At 40.4% G+C, this 25189-nt stretch overlaps 1 protein-coding gene across 1 annotated transcript in view; it reads left to right on the top strand.

The window, feature by feature from the left end:
- Window positions 1-1615: 1615 nt before the first annotated feature.
- ADAMTSL1 (ADAMTS like 1) overlaps window positions 1616-25189 on the top strand; it is a 198882-nt gene continuing 175308 nt past the window's right edge. Inside the window, exons 1-2 of the mRNA XM_087742441.1 lie at window positions 1616-1780; window positions 20719-20846. Coding sequence (XP_087598567.1) covers window positions 1724-1780; window positions 20719-20846 — 185 coding nt within the window. The 5' untranslated portion in view covers window positions 1616-1723. The remainder of the gene's footprint in view (window positions 1781-20718; window positions 20847-25189) is intronic.

Raw genomic sequence — 25189 nt, 5'->3', positions numbered from 1 at the left:
TCCAAAGGTCCCCAACCAAGGCACTGCTGGCCAGTGAAAGCTGAAATCTCTTCCTCCCACTGTTCGTAATTACTTTTGTTTCTTGTTCCAAATTTCTCTCTTCAGCCTAATTTCCCAAGCCCAGCTCTGTCTAGTTTATCTCTTTTCTATTTTGGCCTTCAGATGTCTTCAGCGTTCATGTTCCTGTTATTCGAAACCAGACTGTCTTCTTTTCTCCTATCTGACTCCTCAACAGCTGTAACTCTTTTTTCCCCCTCAGTTCCTTCCCTCTTGCAAACTCTATTTCACTCTCCATCTGCTTGTCCAGCTTTTCCTCCAGGCTGTTTTTCATTTCCACTGATGTGCAATTCTCTTAAATGGTCTGTGGTCTACACTTGCTCCTTTTTCCTTTCTGTCCACTGTCCTGGTGCCCTTGGCAGAATTTCCCCTTCCGCTGCTAGCTTCTGACTTCAGTCACTTTTCAGGCTCATTGCTAGGATGCTCTTCTCCACTCCTAACACACATGTACCTTACTTTTCTTCTTCATTGTTTGAGCTTACTGAGGTACCACAGTCAAGAGCTTAGTGAAGACAGGGCTTTCTACATGCCCATCTGGATGTAGCATGCCCTGAAGCACCATTATGTTGTGACGGCAAGAGATGTCCGGCTCAGCCCCATGTGGGAGAATGCCTACTGAGTTGAGAAAGAGTTCTTGGATCCAGTTTGCAATTTCTGCTTTAGAAAATAAGGCAAACAGACAGACAAAAAAAAAAAAAAACACAACAACAACAAAAAAAAAAGAGCTGGAGACTTCAGACAATGCAGGGAAATAAGCATGCAAACTGGATGAATCCTGAACAGAGTGAGAGCAGTGATTTGAAACTCCTATCATCTGTCAAATTAATAATTAAAAGGCAGAGTTCCCATCTTTCCTGAGGTGTGTGGATCTTTGGCTTTCTGTGCAAAACCCTTTTTCCCATAAGCTCACTTTCCTTCTAATGCAGAATAGGGTAGTTTTTAAATTTCCTCCCAAAAGTAAGAAGTAGTGACAGAAAGACTGTCACTCTGTCCTGTTAGAAACATTCCTGCTTTACAGTTTGGGAGCAGACTCAGTCCCCTTTATTGCTGAACAAATGGTGTAAAAGGGTTCCAGAGAGAATTTTTCTGTAGAGAATATAAGGCTTTAGTAAAACATACATTCTCCCTGGAGGATTTCAGCATTTTCAGATTGGTGCCTTTTATGGCATACGTTATGTATTGACACAGATTAAGTTTCCCTTCTGTCTGGAACAATGCACGCTCAGGAGGAGAGCTACTGACCTTGCAATAAGCGTGAGCAGCTCGTGGCAAGCGGTGGAGCAGAGCTCCTGGAGGACGGCTAGCCGAAGGCAGAGCACTCCCTTCAGTTGTACCATTCTGCCTCTCTCCTCCTCCTCTCCCTCTCTCTCTCTCTCTTTTCTTCCCCTCTGTCTTTCACTGTTACACTTTCCCTAGACCCCTTGGCTTTGTTGTGCTGCATGACTGACTAGCAGGAGGGGGATTGGCTACTCGCTGGCTCAGGGAGCGCTTCCCCGCAGCTCACCCCAACCCACCCACCCACGCCTGGGTCAGGAAATGTGAGCAGGGCTGATGGAGGCGGAGAAGCAGGGCTGAAGGTTCGCACCAGCGCTGGATGTGACAGCAGGCAGCCGAGCGCTTCTCAGCTTGCGCAGTGTCCGACCCCAGGTCCGACATAAACCCAACCATGGAGGGCTGCCGCTGGACAACTGCTGGCACCCTGCTTTTGGCTTCCCTCGTCCTGGTAAATACCATTTCTTTCCTGCAAATATGTATTGCTTGTAGCTGATATTGTATCTGTGTGTATGCATGCGGGTGGGTATGTTTTTAATCTTTAAGATCGCAGTTAGAGAGAGTTTGTTTTGAACAAATAATGTAAATCTTACTCTCTGTAAAGTATTGCATGCTTGGAGCCTTGATACTGTGGGTTGCTGCAGGTAGAACCAAGAAGTTGATGTTGGCATCATTTGTATAAACTTGGAGAGCAATGACCTGTGAATGGTGATTTAACTGCTTGGGATTTAGAGAAGAGCTGTTTCTTCCCTCTTTAAATCAAACTATATCACGTTGTAATGTTCCTGGAATTTTCTTACTTCCTATAAAAACAGAAAAGAAAAAATATTTTTCAGTTGTGCACATGCAGAGAAACCAGGTACAGCATGTACTGAACTTTTTCCTGCAGCCAGCTTAAATGAGCTTTCATTACTGCTGTAACTCATTACAGCAACAGGTTTATACCAACTTTTGGAAGATATTTTAAGTGATATCTGGTATACTTCAGGGCTGTAAAGCTGATCATTACTATATGATTTTCTCACATACTTCCCCTGATTATCCTAATAGGATGCTCTACAGCTGAGTGCTGTAGCTCTGCTGTTTGATTGAGATTAAATGTTCCATTTTGACTCATATTTCATTTTATAAGTATGAGATGTATGATTGCTATCAGAAAATCTGCAATAAGAATATTAATATGCACACACTATTGATACTGTAGTCATCCTGGCATACATATATGTTGTTTTTTTCTGAAGATTTGACTGAATGTAGTCATTCAAATAGCAAAGAATCTTAAAGAAATAGAAGAACTTTATAGGAGCTTGCATCTTCTTATTTATCTGTATAAAACAATATATGGTAATCATTGTAAACTAATCTTAACACAATGTAGTAGCCACATGGGGACCTAAAGCGGGGGATAACCCTATTTGGAATGCTTATTAAAAATTGTTGTATGATTTTTTGAAAAAGCTTTTTGGATATAAAATCATCAAATGCTAATTAATCACTAGAAATAAGAATGGTATCTGGACTGATTTTAAAGTCTTATTTTGCTTAAAGGTCTATTTTCCATTTAAAATACTGAATTCACATAAACCAGCATAAAGTCAGCATAGATTATCTTTCATTTATGAAAATAAGAAGTTTATAACCTGATGACTGTAATATATCATGAACCAATCCTGCAGTACTAATTTAGGGAAGATCAACAGGAGATATGACTCAACAAGACTGTGGAGATGACTAAACAAGACTGTGTAAGTACTGTAGGATTTGGCCCCATGTTAAGCTCATACTCATAACATTTGTACTTCACTCCACTGCTTGTGAATTAAGTTCTCAGTCCCTAATTCATGAAAATAAATCATGCATTCTGCTGCCAACTATTATGCATTATATTCCATACTATACTAGTTTGTATCTGTATAACTTACCCTGCCTGAAGAGATTTCCCCCCACCTCCCACCAAATCTCTTTGTGCCTTAAGAATAGTGATATGAAGCAAGCTTAACTTTATTCTTTGAATCAGGCCGTTGTTTTGCTCCTTCCATACTCAGGAAAATCTCTCACTTGCCTTCAGCAGGAGATTAGGTAAACATGCAAGAATTTGACTTATAGCTTGGGTAGAGATAGAGATAGAGATAAGTTGTAGGATACCTTGGTATACATGTTACTACTGTAGTTTATTGCAGCATGAGATCACACAGAGTATGGCAGAAAGCTCATGGATGTTTTTGAGAAAAAAAAGAGGCATTGGATCAGGCCTGTGACCTAGCTATTAGCCTCATAGGTATTACCCTTTAGCCAAGCAGGTGGAATGAGTTTGAAAACTATGACAATCAGCATTTAGATTTATGTGTTTCACCTTGTATCTCTCCAAAACCCCTGTCTTGCCCACACTGAGCAACACGAGCAGCATCTAGTCATGTAGCACTCTAGTAACATCAACAGAAGTTCACAGCTGTAAGCACTAAGGCTAGGTAACAAATGCTTACAGGATTAGTCTTACAATAATCTATCACGTGTTCCTATATTTTCCATAAGACACTGTATAGCAAGGTAGCACCTAAAGTCTTTGTTTAGCATCCTTGCCTCAGTAAGGAGGTTGCATAGCCCAGACACATGCACAGCCCATGCACACATGATGCTAAGGGGACGGACAAGCCCACAGGCAGTATCACCAATAACCTCTCCTGTTCCCCTCCTTAGCCAGTAGATATACTCTACTTCAGGGCAGACTGCCTGGAGTGGTGCAGTAGTGAGTGTAGCTCACTATTCCATCAGGGTTCTTAACCTTCTTCAGAAGGAATTGTATTCGTTTTCTTTTGAGTGGTGCTTGACTAAGGTCTGTGGGGGTCAGTAGTTTATTTGTTAATTGCCCTAGAACTTGCTCCATACTCAGACTTCCAGTTTCCCTGGCATAAATGAGAGTTAGGTACTTTCATAGATACTTTTGAGAATCTGAGCCATAACGCCTGTCTTGAAAAAGTAATACCAGATTGAAAGTAACTTGAAAAGACAGCTTCTCTTTTCCAGACTAAGACCAGGTATTTGGAGAATTTTGCTCATTGCTCTGTGAACTTTTGCATGTTAAGGAAATATTAGCACACGGCTTTTAAGAGAAACAAAAGAAAGCAAGCTTTCTGTTCCGAATTGGATTAAAAATATCTTCTATTGGCTTTCTATTGGTTTAAAAATATAAGCCTAACACAAGTAAATCACAGCTGTCTAACTGAAAGAAATGTGGCCAAAACCATAACCAGCCATTGACATGTGTTCATCCAAACTTGGAGTCAAATCACTTCATGTCAGAAGGGCATTTAATCACATTTGCATTTGTTGTTTGCATCTTTTCAGCAGCTTTTTTTAGCTCTTTTTGTTGCTGTTGTGACACTTACAGAAGTAACGCTAGGAACTGTAATAAAGTACATGTGTTTTTTCTGCAGGATTTCTTTCTTTTGCTGTGCTAATTTGTACATGGAAAATAGTCGAATACAATAGTCCATTCCTTCTAGGCTCTTTGGCATTACATTCCCCTGTTATCTAACTGGGTCTGTCTTGGATGATCAGAAGCACAATTAGCCAGTGGAATGAATATAATGTTTCTTGTTTACATCTGAATGTACAAAGCTTGACAGTTTTTCCTTTCATGTGTAGATAGGTCTACCTACTGTTGTATGTCTGCTCCTTTGTTGCTACAACTGTAGCTGTATAGGGAGGGACTTTTCCAGTACAGGGTCCAAAGTGCACACATATATTTTCATGTGTAGTCATGTATATGTACAGACTAGCATTTGATCACGCCAGTTGGGTAGGGATGTGCTGAAATACAGAGTTCAGCTATACAAAGCTAAGATTTATTCACGTGAAGGGGTGCAAAATTTCTCACCATTGTGGTTGTGGCCAGTGCTGCTGTACTCCGAATGTCTCATGTCTATAAAGAAAACCAATTTCTTATGTGAAGGTCTAGATGGTACTCATCACTTTCTTCCTACATTACTGTAGAATTTTGTGTTCTGACTTATTTTATTCACCTCTTCCTTCAGATTTTATTTGAAGTATATAATTTATTTACTCATTTTCTACAAAGTGCAAAGGCCTGCATGAGCTGAACTAAGGTTGTGTGATGGATTTTTTTTCTTTTGGACTTCAGTGAATGGGAGTCAGTAATTAATGTAGGCTGTTGAGCTATTGGTCTGCTTCACCAGTGTCAGTAATGTTAACCACATTTTGTTTTAATGACTTTTGCTAGATTCATAGGTCTGGCAAAGAATAATAAAAGAAACTATGAAATTGAACACTGTAGAGAGTCTGAAGATTGGAATATGGTCACCTGTAGTCATGGATCGGTCAGCTGGACAAACTTATATAATCAGAAGATTCATGAGTTAATGTAAAGCCTGAGTAGTGCACATGCCCAGACAAATAATTCTTTAGAAGAGGGCTATCAATATCTTCATGACTGAATTTTCACTGAAGCAAACAAAAACTGAATCCCTTATAACTATGTTGTTAAGACATCCAAATGCAACCTCATGGTTTCTGTTATAGTGTTGTCTTGTCAAATCTGCAAACAGCACTGTTGTTTCTATTGCTTTTCACAGCTATTTTCTTAAACTTGTAAGAAAATTCAGAGCTTTATGGGTAAAAATTACATTGGAAAAAATGGGAAATTGCAGTCTGTTGCCACAGAGACATGTGTTCTCTTGTATGAGGAAGGAAAGCAGAATAATATCATCCTCACAGAAACAATCAGAAAGCTGAAGGTAGTGAAAAAACAATGAAAACACATCAACCACCAGATGCTATGGTATCAGAATGGAGAGCAGGAAAAGGAAAAAGAAATTACTTGTTCCAGCCCAAGCCAAGAACAGTTACGAAAGAAGTCTTCCAGTGTGGTGGACAGCAAGTAATCAAAAGCTGGCATGAAATGTTGAATTCCATCAGAATATCATACTCCGGTATGAACCACAACTTTTTCCTAATTGATATAGAGGAATGGCTAACTTTTGCTTTTGGCATCTCCATCTTTTCATATGAGCAGATAGACAGTAGGCTTGTCTTAACAAATGGCTGACCAGCTCTGGATATTCAAGGTCTTATAACATCCCCTAGCCCTTAAATGTATGTTCAGGCAAAATGGAGGAAGTAAGCAAGAGACACACATTTCTTGGAGTGTCAGAAAATCTTCTCTAGGTCCTGTGTAGTGTTGAACACAGACCAATAATACTCAACACTTAGTGCCATCTGATCATTTAGATGTCCTTCTGTCTCAGGGAATGTAAAACTTTTCATCACAGGTCTGAGATTTGCTATCATGCATGCTAAGACTCACTGTACATGTTCAGACCTATTCTTTTGGGTCTATTTTTCTTTATGCAAAAGGGACAAAGAGAGAGGGTTGTCAGTTGGGGCTTATAGATACTAGAAAGATTTAAAGGTTGGTATCATGGTTTTAAAAATGCCATTCTCAAATGTTTCATTTGTCTTTCAAGATAATTGTATGGAGTATCTTATCTGTCTCTGTTGAAGGCTCTCCCATAATCAGATAAGGACATCAGCCTTTAAAGATTTTACCCTTCTTTTTGGAAGTGGCAAATATCATTCTCAGAATACTAACTCTTAATACAAATATAATGGCTCATAAGTATAGCATTAGCTGAGATTTGAGAGCAAGCTTCTCTATATAAATTGAATTGCCTCTGCTAAACACAATAGACGTATATTGAATTCCACCTGCTTAGACTTTGTACTGAAATCTTTTCATTTAATAACTGTTTTTGTTTTGAGCTTTTACATGTAGTATTTAGATGTCATGCATAGGAGCAATTAAAATACCTCCAAAAAACATTGGTCATGAATATCTTCTTGTGAAACCTCTGAGTGATCAATTTATCTTATTCTCAACAGAAGACCTTTGCTGGGTGTTGTGGGTTTGTTATGGCCTGAATCAGAGTGTGCACACTGAAGGTTACTGTAGGCCAGGACCTTCCCTCTGCTTCACTGACAGTGAGATGTTACCATATCAGGGATTACTGACTCCAGGTGTATTTCCAGCTTTTTTCTTTTTTTCTCCCTTTAAGTACCCTGATGAGAATTTCATTTCACGTATGAGCATTTTTTTTCTTTTTACTGCCAGAACCCAACTTTTCCAAATTTCTTATAAAAGTAGCTAAAGTTGTGGTGAAATTGGAAGGCAATATAGACAGGTGACTGGGGGAGGGAAAGCAGTGTGTGTACTTGTGAGATTTAATCTGCTTCCAAGGCAAACATATGTAGAAATCCTAATAGTTTTGCCACCTGTGAATTATTTGGACACTGCTTATAGGAGCAGTCCTTCTTCTAGTTGTGTAGAGAAATAAGTGGTATGTTCACTGATTCTACAGTACATTAATTTTCACATTGTTTCCATTTTCATCTTCACTGCCTTTATGGAATTCCTTCCAAAGTTTCAACCCTTTAGAGGTTGCCCTGGAATTTCTACCTTTCAAGGACTTCTTGTGGAGCAAGATCAGCAGAGAGGGTGTCAGGGCAGAGGGAAGGGGCTGTGTGATAACGTAGGACATCCTGAAATAAATTCCAAGAGTGCTCAAGAAATGAGACAGGAAATTATATGCAACTTGTAATAAATTCAAACTGTCCCATAAAATAAATATAACTCATTTTGTTTCCATATGAATGTACTGTAGGGGTGTCGAATTTCCCCTTCTAGCTTTGTTGGATATAATCTCAGTCCCTGTTTGAAGTTTGCTAGTGTATTGTTCAGATCCTGCACTATATCAACAGACCCAGAAATGAAAGGCAATAAAGGAAGCAATAAGGTCTCCTACCGTTCTGGTGCTGGCATGAGATTGGTGGATTATTTATTTATTTACTTACTTACTGGCTTATTTAAATCCCTGTATTTCTTTCAGCCTGGACTGTTAAACGCATTTGTTGTTGAAGGCAAATATAGCTGCCCTTAACAAGCCCAAGGCTGTCTTTTCTTTTTTCATTTTGGTATGTGGATGGATTATAATTGCAAATGTGTTTTGGATATGACATTTTCATAGTTCCTGTAACTTTTAAAAAAGAGAGTGGAGGATTTTCAAGTTACTGTGGTATCGCCAATATGTTCCTTAAAGGTCTATCCAGGGCCATGTTTTAAAGATGAAAGATCTGAATTAGCTGAAGGGGAGAGGGAAGCAATTCAATAGAAATCTCTGAAACTAAAAACTTGAGCTGCCGCAGCTTGAATTACAAGACTCTGCTTTGCTAATCCAAACTTTAGCAGTCTCATTCTCTGATGGGCTCAGCCACTCATCAGTGCTGGGGAGCATGAGGGCAAGTGAGAGTGTGTTATCACATCTTACCAGAGTTGAAGACTGGCATAGAGAGGAATGCATACCCTTTCTGTACAGCATACTGGCTCCAAAGTGTGGATGTGTCTTGTCTTTAATTTGGTGAGAGCAATGGAAACATAAATATTTTCATCCCATGTGATATTAGAGGGCAGCATGAGAGCAGCAGCAGCTTATATCCTGGCAGTGTTTAGGTCCTTCCATCTTTGTAATTCAATGTAAAATCATGAAAAAAAAATCTGGTACTCCTAGAAAACTCCTCCACCTTGGTACTACAAACTCTCAACAATTGAGTGTGTGTTCCTTTGAAGAAATATTTTCATTAAATTGAGATCAATTACTTGGTGATTAAAGGGGGAATAAATATGTTAGATAAACTCTGAGGTTTTTAGTTAATTCCTAAGGGTTCCAAGAGTATTAATTTTTCCTGTCTTCCCTTTGTTTTTTGTTATGGCATGGGATCTTGAGCTTTCTCCATGATGCATTTCTTTCCTTACTTTTCCCTCTTCCCTTCCTCCCCCTTCCTTCCTTCCTCCCTTCCTTCCTTCCTCCCTCTCTTTCTCTATTCCTCTTTTCCCCTTTTTCTCTCTCTTTCCCCCCTATTTTTTAACATAAATTTTTCCCTTTCAGTTTTCCTGCCTCCACCGAGGCTTAATGTTTCAACCCTTTATAGGGCCCCTTGTTGTTAAAATAAACATATACACAGCTCCATGAGGTAACTGAGGGAGATGGCAGACCATCAGAAGAATAGGAGGCTTCATTTATTTTGAATAAACCTCATGATTGTGAATGTTTATCTGAAATTACACAAATCATTGAAGAGCTCTCCTCCCTTCTCTGAAATACCTCCTGACCAGAGAGTGCTGTCTTCCTGTTCTAACCTATGGCACCTTGTCTTAATGTTCTGACCTGCTCCAGAGGAGGCTGAGCTATCCTAGGGCTGACGAGCCTGTTAAAATGTATCCTGATGTGACAAGGTCTTCTAGCTCAGACTTTCAGAACCAGTGTTTCTAAATCCAGTGCACATAAGAGGACTCACTATTGGATGTCATGACCTGTATGGAGAGTTAGGCTGGGTGAATATCTGAAGCTTAAGGTCAGTTTACTAAAGCAAGGGAAAATGGCTAACATACATTCCTTCAGTGTATTACCCTGCCTCTTTGGGAGAGGCAGTGGTTCACCTGTGAAGCTGGGAGTGTCAGTCATGTGTTGGCCATTTTTTCATTGGAGCTGACAAACACAGCCCAGCCAGCACACAGCTTTCACTTCTCGCCACTTAGAAAACACTTGGCATGCAATAGGCCTTGTCACAGATAACAATTTAACTTTTCTCTCTTTTCCTTTCTGTGCTCCTTTGTGGGCTTTTTCCCTGCCCACAGTTCTTGCTACGTGGAAGGCAAACCCGAAGTCCTCAAGTGCAAGATGTACTTTTGAACCCAGGCTGTTGGGTGGGTTCAGAATTCTGGAAAGTGATTTCACCCATCCTGCATTTGGACCAGTCCTAGCCTCGAAAACCCTTCTGAGTCAATTAGGCGACAAGTCTGATGCTCAGCCAGCTTGGACTTGCTCTCTATTGGATCACCCATGCCTGGTGTTTACACGAGCACGGCAGGATTTAAATACAACAGGGTGTTGTAACTTGGGTCTGTGAGAGCAAGAAAGAAAGTTCTTGTATTCGCATTGCACTCCTGGTGTATATTTTCATATGGGTAAGTGGAGTGAGAGATAGGACTGATCTGAGTTTTATAAGGCACTGTTGTAAAAGGTTATAGGGAGCGCAGTGTGCAGCATGTTGAAGTGATATGCTGTCAGCTCCATCCTCTGCCAGCAACCCCCCCCCCCCCCCCCCCAGCTGGCTGCTGAGCTTTTAGGAGAAGAAATGAGCTCACATTTGGCACATTTCTCCTGGGATACAACTTCCAGTCCGAGTTTGGGAATGGCTGTTTAGCTCCTAAAGTCCTGAGGTGGCTGTTTATCATTTCTTCCCTCTTTTGTTGCAGACCAGAAGCTGTGTACTCCCTATTATGAGACTGCATAGGTACAGCTATATGACTTGTTTCAGGGCAGGAAGAATCCCAAGGGACTACAGGGACAGTACCGGCAATGTTTTTATCCTTCAGAGAGCACTTGATGTGTGGAGCTAATGACCGTCAGAGGGTGCAAATGTGTACAACACTGCAACTACAGATATTCTGTTTTCAGGATGACAGAGTTCAGTGTGACACTTTGTCCTTATTACTTGTGCAATAACCATATCAGGTCATATATGGCTAGGAAGGGAGGAGGGCTTATTTCCACCTTGATGAACCTTTGCTTTCCTGTGCAAAATGAAAAGATGACATAATTTACCTTTTTTCTGTTTCCTTAGTAATAAGCCTGCCTTGCATGACTGTGCTGTTAAAAGAAGACAAAAAGGAACGCAGTTGCTGAAAAGGGCTACTACAGCAAATTTTTACTTATGTCCTTGGGAAGTGAGCTAGCTGTATGCGTATGAGGTGTCTTCCTTCAGGGTAAAGAAAAATTGTCCACCTATTGCTCTTCCCCTTGTCTGTGTTCATAGGAGCAGAATAAGCATTGAAAACTGCAAGAGGATCTCAGTGAGATTTCTTCTTCTCTCCTTCTCATCAAGGTGTCTTCCCCTTTTTCTTCTAAGTGATGGATGATTTTGATCCTGAAGAAAGAGTAATTTAAAAACTATCCAGAAGGAGATTTGGACTTTTTTGTTTATTCCTTTTTAAGAGGCTGAAATGAAAAAATAAATCCTGGCCCATTTATCTGCACTAGCAAAGTGTGAGCATAAAGTAATCACCGAAAGTACAGTATATACCCTCACACCTGTGTGCTCCTGTGCCAGTGCCTTCCTTGGGGCATAGAGTCACTCAGATCAAGGGTTCCCCGTGCCAGGGGTTTTCCAAGGAAATACTCTCTTGATCCCCTCACAGGCCTTTTGCCTGGTCTTGCAAGTGCAAAGGAGGCAAAAATTCCTCAGTTAGTTTCCAAGACTGTGGAAGCCTGGGGCGAGTGGGCTGGTACTGTTCAGCTCACAGCCCCACACCCAGTTGGAGGGAGCTGCTGCCCTCCAGGGAGCAGGGGAGCCGGTGTACAAGGTATAGCCACTACCACCTCAAGATGTCTGATGCTCATTGCAGCTACTTTTCTTTCCAGGTTGTTTGCCAGAGAAAACATTTTTTTAGCAGTAGTTTGAACAATTCTGTAGCCATCCTTTTGATCTGACTATATGGAACAGCAAGCAGTTAATCATGGGAGCAATTGTACCTGTGGTCGCTCAGCATCTCAGGTGCAGTAAACAGCTCTGGCAGCTTAGGCACAAGGGCATTTTCTCTCTTCATCTTCTTTTAACTTCCGTGAGAGCAGAACTCCCATTACTTTGGTAAGAATGCCAGGCAGGCAGGTTTTCTGACTTGTGTTGTCCTTCTGGAGGGTGGCGGGGTGGGAGGTCTGGTGGCTGAAGTCCTCTCTATCATGAGATACAGTCAGGATAATGGGAAGACAAGCTATCTACTACACCAGCTAAACAGTGTTCACCCATCCTGACCCTGAAGCAGACCCCTTGGGAAAAGAAAATAGATCGGCATTCATTCCCATTAAATCCTTGGATATATTGCTAAGGCTGGCTTGGGAACCTCTGCCTTCATGAGGTGCATGAAATGAGCAGATATCTGCTTGGAGCTGGAGGACAACTATTGTCATGGGGAATCCTAGTGCTTCCAGGGAATTACGCTCCTCACAAGTATCAGGCTTACTTTAATAAGGTCTTTCTTCAGTATGGTACGGTTATTCTGGAGGAGTGGATGTGTTTCAGTCATACAGTGCTGTTTAAAATGATGTGCAGCTCTTTGCCTAGATACATTAAACATGTTTTTTGTGCATTGGAAACTGGACATGTCAGAATCTTTTGCTTATGATGTTTCCAAGATAATCTCTCTGAAAAGTTTCAACAGCTAGTCAGGAATGCCTTGCATGTTAACATTTTTTTGACAGTAATTACCAATATTAATTCAATTGGCTGTGATTTTGTTCTGCCTTGCCTTCCTTCAAAAGCCAGAGATTTTCAAGCAGTTTCCCATCTGAACTGTAATCCAGCTGTTACCTTGGATGGAATGCAACAAAGATACACAACATTGTGCAAATGAAATCTTATAAACCATATATTTACACTGGTTGAAGTTTTGAAATACATGTTTCTTAAAAAGAGATGAGGTCACTGGCCTTGTCTCCTGCTGTTACACACCTAGATAAGTGCTGAGAGCAGTTTCTTCCTGGTTCTTTACAGACAGCATTTCAGTACTGTGTGAAGTATATATTTGAACTAAGTGACAAACTAACATCAAAGGATGATCAAGGATTACTCAAAGAGGCAGAATGTATGGCTTGGCAAGAAATCATATAGGGATGTGCTTGGACTTATCCGAAAAGGGAGGGCAGAAAGACCATATAATAGGAAAAAATACTGGGTTTCTGTCCCTAATAGCATTTTCACAGTAGCAAAAGACAAGTTTAGGCAATGGCCTCAGAGGAGCCTTGCATATTGTCACTGACAGTTCATCATACCCTCAAACAGTGGGGATATGATAAGAACCAGATGATGTAAATTTCTTAACCAAATCCAGTGGTGCATATCATCTGGGAAATAACTGTGGCTTAAACTCTGTATCAGTGCCTTAGTCCAACAAGAGGTTAACTGTATTTTTCACTATCTATATTGCTGTTTAAACTAGAGAACACACTGGGTGCTTGAAAAATATTACTTCAGCAGCGTTTTACTGAATGAGGAGGAAGGCTGGAACCCTTGGAAACTGAGAAGCAATTAAACAACATGATCTGCATTTATACACCCTCTTTTCTGTGTGACACTGACAAATAGTTGGATTCTGTAGCGATAGTGCCATTCGAAACAAAATTTTAAATTCAATTCCAGTATGCGACTAAGATTTATTTTCTTAAGGCTGAACTCCTTTTATAGGTCTCAGGATATGAACAGAGGTCTTGCTACTTTTCATGTTTCTCCCTCTGTGTACCCAAACATATGTGTACACATATACTCTTGGAAGAAACATGATTCTCTCATCAAGGATGCTGCTCCTGGATGGCCAGACAGCTGTTGTGATTTAAGGATGTGTGACACTTGTCTTTTTTACATACTATTCCAGATAGTTTAAATGATTTCTGTGTACTGTGGGTTAGTGGAGAGGATAGGAAAGACCTGTTATTCATCTCATAGCCTGATTATAACATGAATGCCTGACAACTCTTTAATAAATTCAGAAATTACTGTTAAACAATGAAGCTGGATTTTTTTTAAAGAATGAAATTGGATACCTAGCTCTTTTAGTCTTACTTGATTATGTAACATTATTTTTGTTTATATTATAAGAAGTCCTTTGTTCAGCTCATAGTTTAAAGCCTTTTCTTTTCTTTTGTAAGCATCTTCACCTGAGCTCCCTATCCACTGACAGTTGATTTCATTCTGTACATGTGATCCTTCTTGTTTTCTCATCCAAAGGCACAAGGGCATTCCTTCTCTTTCTCATTAGAGAACTCTTTGGGAGTCCTCACGCCCGTTTCCTCTGGAGCTGCTGTGTTGCGTGGTAGCTGCAGGATCACCCTCAGGTTAAGTGTGCATTAGGGTAATGAGAATCATAGAATCATAGAATGGCTTGGGTGGGAGGGGACTTTAAAGATCATCTAACTCCAGCCCCCCTGCCATGGGCAGGGACGCCACCCACTAGACCAGGTTGCTCAGGGCCCTTCCAACCTGGCCTTGAACACTGCCAGGGACGGGGCATCCACAACCTCTCTGGGCAACCTGTTCCAGTGCCTCACCACCCCCTGAGTAAAGAATTTTTTCCTAATATCTAATCTGAATTTCCCCTCTTTCAATTTGAAACCATTCCCCCTTGTCCTATCGCTATCTGCCCTTAAAAAGAGTCTCTCCCGTTCTTATATATAAGCCCCCTTTAAGTATCGGAAGGCCACTATAAGGTCTCCCCGGAGCCTTCTCTTCTCTGGGCTGAACAACCCCAACTCCCTCAGCCTGTCTTCATAGCAGAGGTGCTCCAGCCCGCTGATGATCTTAGTGGCCCTCCTCTAGACCTGTTACAAAATGTCCACATCTTTCTTATGTTGAGGGCTCCAGAGCTGGATGCAGTACGCCAGGTGGGGTCTCACGAGGGTGGAATAGAGGGGCAGAATCACCTCCCTCGACCTTTTGGCCATACCTCTTCTGATGCAGCCCAGGATACAGTTGGCTTTCTGGGCTGCGAGTGCACATTGCTGGCTCATGTCCAGCTTTTTGTCCACCAGGACCCCCAAGTCCTTCTCTGCATGGCTGCTCTCAACGAGTTCTCCCAGTCTGTACTCATGTCTGGGATTGCCTCGACCCAGGTGCAGGACCTTATACTTGGACTTGTTGAACCTCATTTGGTTCATATGGTCCCACTCCTCCAGCTTGTCCAGGTCCCCCTGGATGGCATCCCGTCCTTCAGGTTTGTCAACTGCACAACTCAGCTTCGTATCATCCGCAAACTTGCTGAGGGTGCAGTCTATCCCACTGTCTATGTCGTTGATAAAGATATTGAAAAGCACCGGTCGCAAGACAGAGCCCTGGGGGACACCACTCGTCACCAGTCTCCACCTGGACATAGAGCCATTGACTGCAACTCTCTGGATGCGTCCATCCAGCCAATTTCTTATCCATCGAAGAGTCCACCCTTCAAATCCATATCTCTCTAATTTAGAAATAAGGATGTTGTGCAGGACTGTGTCAAAGGCTTTACAGAAATCTAGGTAGGTGACATCAATCGGTCTTCCCTTGTTGACTGTTGCAGTGACTCCATCATAGAAAGCCACCAGACTGATCAGGCATGATTTGCCCTTGGTGAATCCACACTGGCTTACTCAGATCACCTCCTTGTCTTGCATGTGCCTTAACATTGCTTCCATGAGGATCCGTTCCATGATCTTCCCAGGCCCAGAAGTAAGGCTCACCGGTCTGTAGTTCCCTGGGTCCTCCTTCCTACCCTTTTTAAGAACAGGGGTGATGTTACCCTTTTGCCAGTCACCAGGGAACTCAGCTGACCGCCATTACTTTTCAAATATGATGGAGAGTGGTCTTGCAACTACATCAGCCAGTTCCCTTAGGACCCTGGGATGTATGTCATCAGGTCCCATAGACTTCTGTTTGTTTAGTTTTATTGGGTAGTCTCGAACTTGCGCTTCGCTTACGGTGGGAGGGCCTTCGCTCCCCCAGCACTCTCCTAGAGGTTCCAGTACCTGGTAGGTGCAGGGAGCCTGGCTGCCAGTGAAGACTGAGATGAAGAACTCGTTGAGCACCTCAGCCTTCTCCATATCCATTGCTACCAGTTCCCCATTCATGTCTAACAGAGAGGGGACACTCTCCTTGGCCTTTCTTTTCTGACTCATGTACTTACAGAACTCCTTCTTATTATTCTTCACATCCCTTGCCAGTTTCTGTTCCATGAGAGATAAAGAGCGAGCTGATTTTGATTAGTGCTAGCAGACTTATTTGTTTTATGTAGGTCATTGATAAGCAAATTGCTTGCTGGTGACGTTTCTGCCATTGATGCTGTAGATGTCAGAACATTGTGAGTTTTGTGTGGACAAAGAAGTGGGTGTTTCCTGGGAAGCTCAGGCTGAGATCCACCTACAATGGACAGAAGGAAGAAGGAAGCTCTACTGATACCAGCAGCAGGGCATAATGAGTCTTGATGACTGCGTTTTGCTTTTTTGGCATACACTGGCATTTCAAGAAGCACCAACCTGGGGTACTTCTGGCAGAGATAAAAGACTTTTTCTAAGAAGGAAGTGTTACTTAAAGGAAGCTTTAAGTGGTGACAGCTTTACTCCTTGCAGCTTTAAAGGTGTGTACTCCTCTTTTCTTTTTTTTCTCCTTTTTTTTTTTTCCTGTTTATTCTTTATGGCAGGAACTTTAGGGCTTTAAAGGAGTACTGTAGGAGTTCTTGTATTGCAGAACACTGCAATGTTCTTCAGTGTTATCAGGGGTATTTTAATATAGGTTCTTCAGTTTAGTTCACTTTATTCAAAGTGGGTAGAAATTATTAATTAGTGGTATAAGCTACTTTTGAGAAATCTGTGCTGAACAGCGAATTCTTAGCTAGTAATGGTATATATCCTTTGAAGCTGCATAGACCTGCAATAGGCAATCTTCTTCAGATTTAAAATGGCTTTTCAGTCATTACTAGAATTTCAAGCTCAATATCTTAACTGTGTAGTTCACAGGAGGGAAAACCACTCTACTTTCTTTAACATTAAACATGGATGGAGTTGAAATGAATTATGTTTATTCCACTTGTTAGAAGAAAACTTGGCGCCTGTTCCAGCTTGAGATCACATGCTTTCCGGGAATATATAGGTCTTATAACAAATCTTGGAATGCAACTAACAGGCACATGGCTCTCCTCTGGGTGGGAGTGCAATTTATTTCAGAAAAATTTGGACCATTAGAATGTCTAGCTGTGCTGATGCTTATAATTTTTGATGTGGTAAGAGTACTTGGTTCACGTGACTTTACCTTGCAACGCTTTTTAATTATGTCTTTGGGCTTTAAACCAGTGGTGAATAATCAGGACAAGCACCCATTTGCAGTTTGAAGGTATTTGTTTCCTTGCAAACTAAAAAGCACAGACACACATTTTCTTTTTAGCAGACTAAAAAAGCAAACACACATTTTCATTTTATAAAAAATACCCTTCAGAAAGCAGTCAGCTGAAATAACCTCAGTAAATTGACGTGTTGCTCCTCTTATCTCACATGTAAATGTTAATGAGATTGTATCTAGACAATGGGTCACATCTGGCCATAGTTAGAATTTCATCACTTGTGTTACTTTAATTTTTACATTTACCCTTGCAATTATTGTGTTGAAATTAAGTCCTTTTACATTTTAATAAAGGTAAGATAAACTGAGAGTGTCAAATAATTGTTATATACTCATCAGGCAAATCTAGTATCATCTCTCACAGAACAAATTAATTTACCTTTTTTTTTCCCATCAGTAGATCCAAAACAAAATTACATCATACTAAATGTTACAGCAACAAAAAACTGATTCAATTACCCATCTAAACTATCTTACTATCTTCCAAAAGCTGTTCTGCAGAAGGAAGTGCTACATTTGTTTAAAATGCTATTACAAACTGTGCACCATGCAGCAAATTGAAAATGGAGGTTGGCTACACCATAGAATAATCATTTTATTTGGCATAGCTGGCAATGTCCACTTGGCAAAAGTGCTAAGATAGGGCAGCAGGATCAGAGTGGAGGTGCTTCAGCAGAGCTGTTTGAAGAAAGCTTGCCTTCTGCCTGCTTCGCTTAGCTTCCTTCTCATTCACAAGACTTATATGATTAATTAAAAAAAATATAATCTTTACAAATTGTGTTGGGTCCTCTTTTCAGCCTATCTTTTAATGTTCTGCTCCTGAACCCCTTTAATTTGATGGAGTTTTCATTTGACCTCAGAATGCTGTGTACCAGATCCTAAAGCTCTTTCAAAAGGGCTGGCTGCCTTTGTGTCAGAAGGCCAAATAGACTCAACTCTATTAAAGTGACATTTGTGTATTTGCCTTTTAAAATACTCTGATTTAAAAAAAGGAGCACTTGTGCCCTTGAAGGGTCCATGAGCAGCAGCATGAGGAATGCAGCAGGCGACCATTGCGAAATGCTGGGAAGCTGTGGCTGGGAGGACAGTGTGATGTGTTGCTGCGTGCTGCTCCTGCATCTGACCCTTGCCACTCACTGAGCTCTTCCTTTCAAAAGAAATAACCATATTTGGTGTGTTTGCGGAGAGGAAAATCCTTTATTTTTTAACCCATTCTGCCCAAACAGACTGACTCATTGTTCAAGATCAGGTTTGGACTGTATCTTGATAAAAGCGATAATGGGAGGAGAGGGAAAGAAGAGAAAATGGCTGGACAAGTGTCCTGCAAATCTTATTTTTGTTTTCCCTTTAAATAATATCTCCGTAGAAGTTTACCAATTTGGCATACAGTCTGAGCTCACTTAAGCAGGTTTAACACAATCAACTTTCATTTAGTTACCACTAATTTATTGTGCCAGTGTATCTCAGAGTAGTATCAGACTTTTGGAAGGAATATAACAATACAGTTTCTCTGTCAACTTGAGTAAGCTAAGTACTGATCCATGAGCTAATGACTCACTTCAGGGCAGGAAGACTCCTATGGGGCCTTGGGAACAGCACTGGCAATGTTTTCATCCTTCAGATGCATGGAGCTAATGACTGTCAGGGGGTGGAAATGTGTACAACACTGAGATTACAGGCCTTCTGTTTTCAGGAGAACAGAGTTCAGTGCGAGACTTTGGCCTTATTACTGAGCTGAGTATAGAGACAGCTAATAAAAGACATGGGCTTTCACTTCAGCTAATCTTATGCCTGGCTGTTTATTCAGCATCATAGACGACACTAGTGGGTGAACTGAAATCCCTTTGCAGAATTTTATATAGGACTAAATGGTTTCCATATTGGAAAATTCTATCATTATTAACCGTTAGCATATATAATCATTCATGGCTCCTTAAAGTATACTGAATAGTTAACCTCTTACCTTGATAAATCCAAATTAACAGACATTTTGTATTCTAATGTGCCAGACTTAGTCCTTTGCTCTACAGACATGGACTGTTCAATTTAAGATCTTGGTCATGTGTGACAAATTCAGTATCTCTCTTAAACAGATGTATATTGAAACTGTTCACAGCCTTAAACCGTCACCACCGTTTTCTTTTTTGCCTGTGAATAACAATATTCAAGACTGGTATATTTCACCAGGTTTCAGATTTCATGACAAAACTTTTACACAGCTTCACTGAAGATAAAATTATTTCAGTGTTGAGCTGTCTCTGGGTCTCAAATAATCCCTCAGTATTGAAAGCTAAAGGTGATTCCTCTAACACTGGTGAGCAATGATGCTTGCTGATGTTTCTCTGTTGAAGGTACACCATCAAAGTCTCCCTCATGCAGTTGTCTTGCCCTCTCATTTATTCAAAATAGTTAGAAATGCTGTTCACCAGGTGTTGGCCCACAGCCTAAGCCAAGCTTTGAAGGAGAACACTGCCTGGTCTCCATCAGACACAGGCATTTTTCATGCACCTTTGCATGCTTCTGTAGGTTGCTCTTCCAGCAAAACCACATTGTCCATGAGGGACAATATCTATCTAAATGGTTAAATTATTTGTGTCCCTGTGGATCTATGTTTCTGAGGTACATTTACATGAATGAAAACGAAATGCTGGGTACATGCATGACTGTATTATTTGAGGCAAGTACTGCTGTACATTTATGAGTTAATCCTAGAAGAGCTGAGCTGAAGCCATCAGTGCTGCTTCTCTATAAAGATGTTTGCACCCAACCACTGGTAGTAACAATACCACTGCCTGGGTCTGTGCTTGGCATTGGAGAACTCCAGCTCTTCAGGTAGTGTGCACTTTCTTTTTTAAGTTAGCGAATAGTAGGGACAAAACAGTTAGGGAATCTTTGTCCTGAAAGTTTTATAGGAGATCTTTGGACAGTAATGATAGTTCCAATTCCTTACAGTTAGTGCATGAAAGTTGCTATGTTGAACATCTTTTTTTCCTTAAGAGCATCTTGGAAGGCACTTTTTAATATGCTCTTTCATAGTTTCTAACACAGCAACAAAACTTCAAAGCACAATTTCTAATATCTACAAAATTCCACCTCTTCATTTTAATCGGGAAAAATCCATTGCCTCACTGTTGTCCAAAGTGCTCTTTTATAATAGTCATTACCAATAGTCTTGTCAAATCAAGACAGAGTACGATACTCAAAAGATGAAAGCAAGTTCATACAGCAACCCCCACTACAAGAACTGGCTGCCAATCAGTAGGAATGTCAGAGAATAATGGATTTATTCAGTGCTTTCAATGACCCAGATGATATCCAGTAAAAAGAAAGGTTAAGCTAGCAACAATATTTTTTGTCCTTTAAATGATTTTTCCTGATTTTTCTCCTTCTCCCTCTCCTCAGAGCTCCAGAACAGCTCGCTCGGAGGAAGACCGAGACTCACTGTGGGATGCTTGGGGCTCATGGAGCGAATGTTCACGCACTTGTGGAGGAGGTGCCTCATATTCACTAAGACGCTGCCTGAGCAGCAAGTAAGTGGGTGAATGCTTTTTACTTTACTGATGGGAGAATTCAACCTAGTTATATGTGTCAGACCATAAGAAGTAATCAGTACAGGTCTTGAACTATGCTAAAATTTCCAACTCAGTGTCAAAAAATTATGGTGGTATGTTTTTTAATTCAGGCAAGCAGCCAACATGTTTGATAAGGCAACACCCTTTTAAAATATAGTGAGAACCTATGGAGATACAAAAGTTTCCTGGACAGCTTGCAAGGCTGCCAGCTACTGAAAAATGAAACTTCCCTATACTTTCACCCTTTAAACAGTAAGACTTTTCATGCACTTGTACCAGACTACAGCTAATTCACTAGATTTAGCGCACCACAGTCTCAACCACACTGAGGCTATAAAAGCATCATATTGACCCAACATTGCATCCTGAGCTATATAAGAAAGAATGATAATTCTGCTAAGGATATCTTATGAATTAAATTTCAGGTAGGAAGTCTTCCATACCAGCAAAATCTCCGCAACAGGCGGAAGTAGAATGGCCCAGTACAAAGGTGAAGTCTGGGTACCCAGTCAGGCATCTGAGATTTTATTCCTCCTCAGTTCCTAGCTTGCAATAGAACATGGACAAGTCATTTGACATCATTTCCACTCTATAGTATATGTAAGTTTTACCTGCAAAATATTTCTAGCAAATATTATTTCTGTCTACTTTAGGAAAAAGTTTACCTGCAGTAAACATGATATATGTGATAAATATGAACAGATTTCTGATAAAGGATATGAAGGAAAACTCCAGACCCAAACTTTGTGCCTCACTGCTATCTCTGATACCTTATATATTGTAGTATAAAAAATGTAATACAGTTTTCCATCCTGCATATGTTTCTTTTGTATTTTCTTTCATGTGCTTATAAAACTGATGTTAATAAAACAAACTGTGACAATACACTCAAAATTTTTTCCTACATCTGACATTTTAATACATGATCCTGTTTAGTGAGGAAAAGAAACAGCACAAGGCATTGAACCATAAGATCAGAACAGAATATTGTGTACTTTAGCTTTATCTGTGGACAGTTTGGTCTCCTAGTTCCAGCAATTATTGAGTTGACAGTGTGCAAAAGTCTGCTGAAAGGAGAAAAGATAGGCGAAGTCATCTACTGAAACCAATGGAAAGACAGTACTTTTTTATTCCATTCCCATGGAAAAAAAAGATAGAATAATTTGTTTTTTAAATGTGGGGCCAAATTCGCATCTCTTGTTAGTTCCATAGGAAATAGTGGTTCTGCAAACACCTCAAAATTGGGAGTTGCAGAGATAGGAACTTATTTTCAGTCACAGTGTATCCTTTTCCGACTTAGGAAAATAAGTGATATTCTGTATGTTCCTTTAATGTAAACATGAATCCAGGCATACCGAAGATCTGGGGAATCTGAGTAATACAAGGGCTTGCTGACTATGCCTCTGCTCCCTCACTGAGAACTGCCTCGGTAGTTTCTGGAGGGGAAGAGTCTTGGAGCTCCATGACAATAGTGGTAGTAGTCAGAGTGCTCTGTCGTATGTGAGTATAAACCACTCCTTCTGGGCAGGCTCTCCCCATCTGCTTCTCTTTGCTTCTTGTACTATTTGGGATGTCCCTGAAGCTGCCCCAGTGGAACAGGGAATAAACTCATAAATCACACAGTACTTGGTTTTCATACAATACCTTACTACTGTCCTATCAGTACATAAGTGATGCTTCCTGCCTTAAGAAACCAGCTGCAAACTTTGACCCATTCAGACGTGGAAGGCCCCTATTTCCTGGACAGGATGCAGGGGCTTAATTAGGTGCACAACTTTAGCTAGCCAGTAGCAATAGATCATAAATAGTAAAATTTGACCTGGAATTAGCACGGTATCAAATGTGTGATAGCTTTTCCTTTTTCCTGGTCTGTGTGCAACTGCTAATGAAATAAAGGGTTTAAATGATTAATTTTTGTGCTAGGCAAGCATTTTAAGTCGCTAAGAAAAAGGCAGAGAAGGAGCAGGGGAAAGAAACTCATCCAGACTCTGAAGGTTTGGAAATAAGCCTGTGCGCATGAGTATTTTAAATCTGGCAAGGCTAGAACAAAATGTCCACGTCTCTGGGACAATTTCATGATTGGTACAGTTTATCTCATGTATTTGCTGTGTATAATTTCATGGCAGCATGAAGGAAGATACTAGATACTTCTGGCAAATGAAAACTGGCAACACATTTAGATGGTTTGGAACAAATTAATCCTAAATATTTCTCATCCTGGGAGGAATGTTCATAATGCCTTATGCGTTTTAGTTCTGTATGAAGTGACTTTGAGAGCATTACATGAAAAGAGAGAGCCCAGTGCATCTGCTTTGAAGAAATGCAAAGACTAATTGCCCATTCCTAAAGACCATTAATATATGCAGCTAAATAAAGGAAACCAGTTTTCTTTCCAGCTTTTGTTTGCCAAAGTTATGTTAGTGCTTGTGTTGTTTGTTTTGGGAACATGTTTTGTGTTAGGCCTTCGCAGCTGTGATGAAAGAATGGAAAGTGTTAGTGAGAAATTCTATTTTCTAGTGGTTTAGATGGCAAACATTTCAGGGTAGGGGCTGTTTAACAGTACATTTCATTAGAACAACTGGTCCTGATTAAGCTAAGGACATTTAGTATGATAGTGATATAAATAAATATGCCAGTCACACAAACAGACAGGAGTTGTCAGCCCAAGTCAACTACGTGTCCTGGTATCCCATGCTGACAGCAAGCATCACTGGATCACTCTGGTGGCAGCATAAGCCCCAGGAAAATAACATTTTGATAATTAGTAGTTAAAGACCAGGCCAAACCTCAAAGTGTGATAATTTTCATACTCTTTGTCGGCATTAACTCTTTATAACTTCAGATATTCTTGTTATTTACACAAAGGACAGGCCCCCTTTAAATGTTACAGTTGTTTGCCTCAACTCACTTGAATGTGAACCCCCCAGCCTACTTATATATTGGGTGAAGAAGTAATTATTTTTATCATTCCAGAGTGTTCTGCACGTCAGTTTCAGTATCTCTTTTCTTTTTTTTTAATACAAAAAATGGAAAGAAACTCCTGATTGTCTCCTCTCCATCATGAACTGTCATGCATCATTGCTGGTCAAAACCTGTAGAGAGAAGAACCACAGACCACCCCTGTTTTTCTTGAAGGCCAAACTGGCAACTGCTGTGCTTCTACAGAGAACTGAGTTTTATTAGCTATTGGATACTTTGGCTACAGGGATGCTGGAAATACATAGGCAGAGCAGGTGGAGAGACATTGCAATAGTCTTTGCCCTTTTCCTCAGAATCTAGCTATTATTTGTTGCGGTCTGTCTATTGCACAGTACAGCTGGAGTTTGTCATCCAGCATAGTGACTGATAGTACTCACATACCTTCATTCCAGGTATTAATAAATGTGAATGTTGATTCAAGCAAACTCAGAGTAATAAAAGGCTGAATGTTCTTTAGATATCTGAAATTCATGTGCATTTATTTAATTTCCTTATATCAGAATACATTTTCAAATTGTAAAAGAAATTATAAATTTTCTTATGCTAAATTCACCCATCCTGGTCCTAAAAATGTTCTCTGTGTTCTGGAATTGTACTTTGCATATTGACAAATACTGCAGTAATATCAATAGTGTTTTACTGTTTCTGGGCTTGGCAGGAAGATAATTGTGATTTTTTTCCTATCATCTTCCAAATTCATCATCACTTTCTACTAAGTAAGGTTGTAGGTAGCAGAAGAGCAGGATGTCCTAGAGTTTTGGGAATGATTTTAGCAGATAATAGAGAAGTAGTCTTTTTTTCAGTCTGCTTAGAAACCATGCCTGTTACTGTTGCTGCTGTTTCCAGCTAAAGCATGAAGCAGGGAACAGTTTGTGGAGTGTATAGTAGAGTGCTAAGCTGGTTATGGAGTCCCATGGACACTGAATCAGGGTTTAAGGGCTCAAAATTTGAGATCATCACTCTTACCTCTGGGAAATCATGTGTAAACTGCTGAATAGAGCAGAGGTTTTCCACCATTAGATGAGGGATATATGTTTAGCAGCAGAAGAAAGTCAACATTAACATCTTCCTGACGAGTTTCCCTCAGTAATAAAAGTGACACAGATTTAAAAAGGAAAAAAAAAGAAAACAAACAAAAAGAAAGGGAACACACATGAGTCTCAATCACAGCTGTGTTTAGATGCTTCATTCTGTCTCTGTTACTTGCTGGAATATATTTTTTTCCCCTTTTCAAATACCTCCCTTCCTTCCTTCAGCTGATGACTGCCTTTTGGTAATGCAAGCGAACCACCAGTATGAAGTACCCTTTCCACTGGCTCTGT

The sequence above is a fragment of the Nipponia nippon genome, unplaced genomic scaffold (genome assembly GCF_047370975.1).
Source record: "Nipponia nippon isolate SJK-2023a ecotype South Korea unplaced genomic scaffold, ASM4737097v1 scaffold_8, whole genome shotgun sequence".
Lineage (NCBI taxonomy): Eukaryota > Metazoa > Chordata > Aves > Pelecaniformes > Threskiornithidae > Nipponia > Nipponia nippon.
The sequence above is the reverse complement of the archived record's forward strand: the minus strand, read 5'-3'. Positions and strand labels throughout refer to the sequence as shown.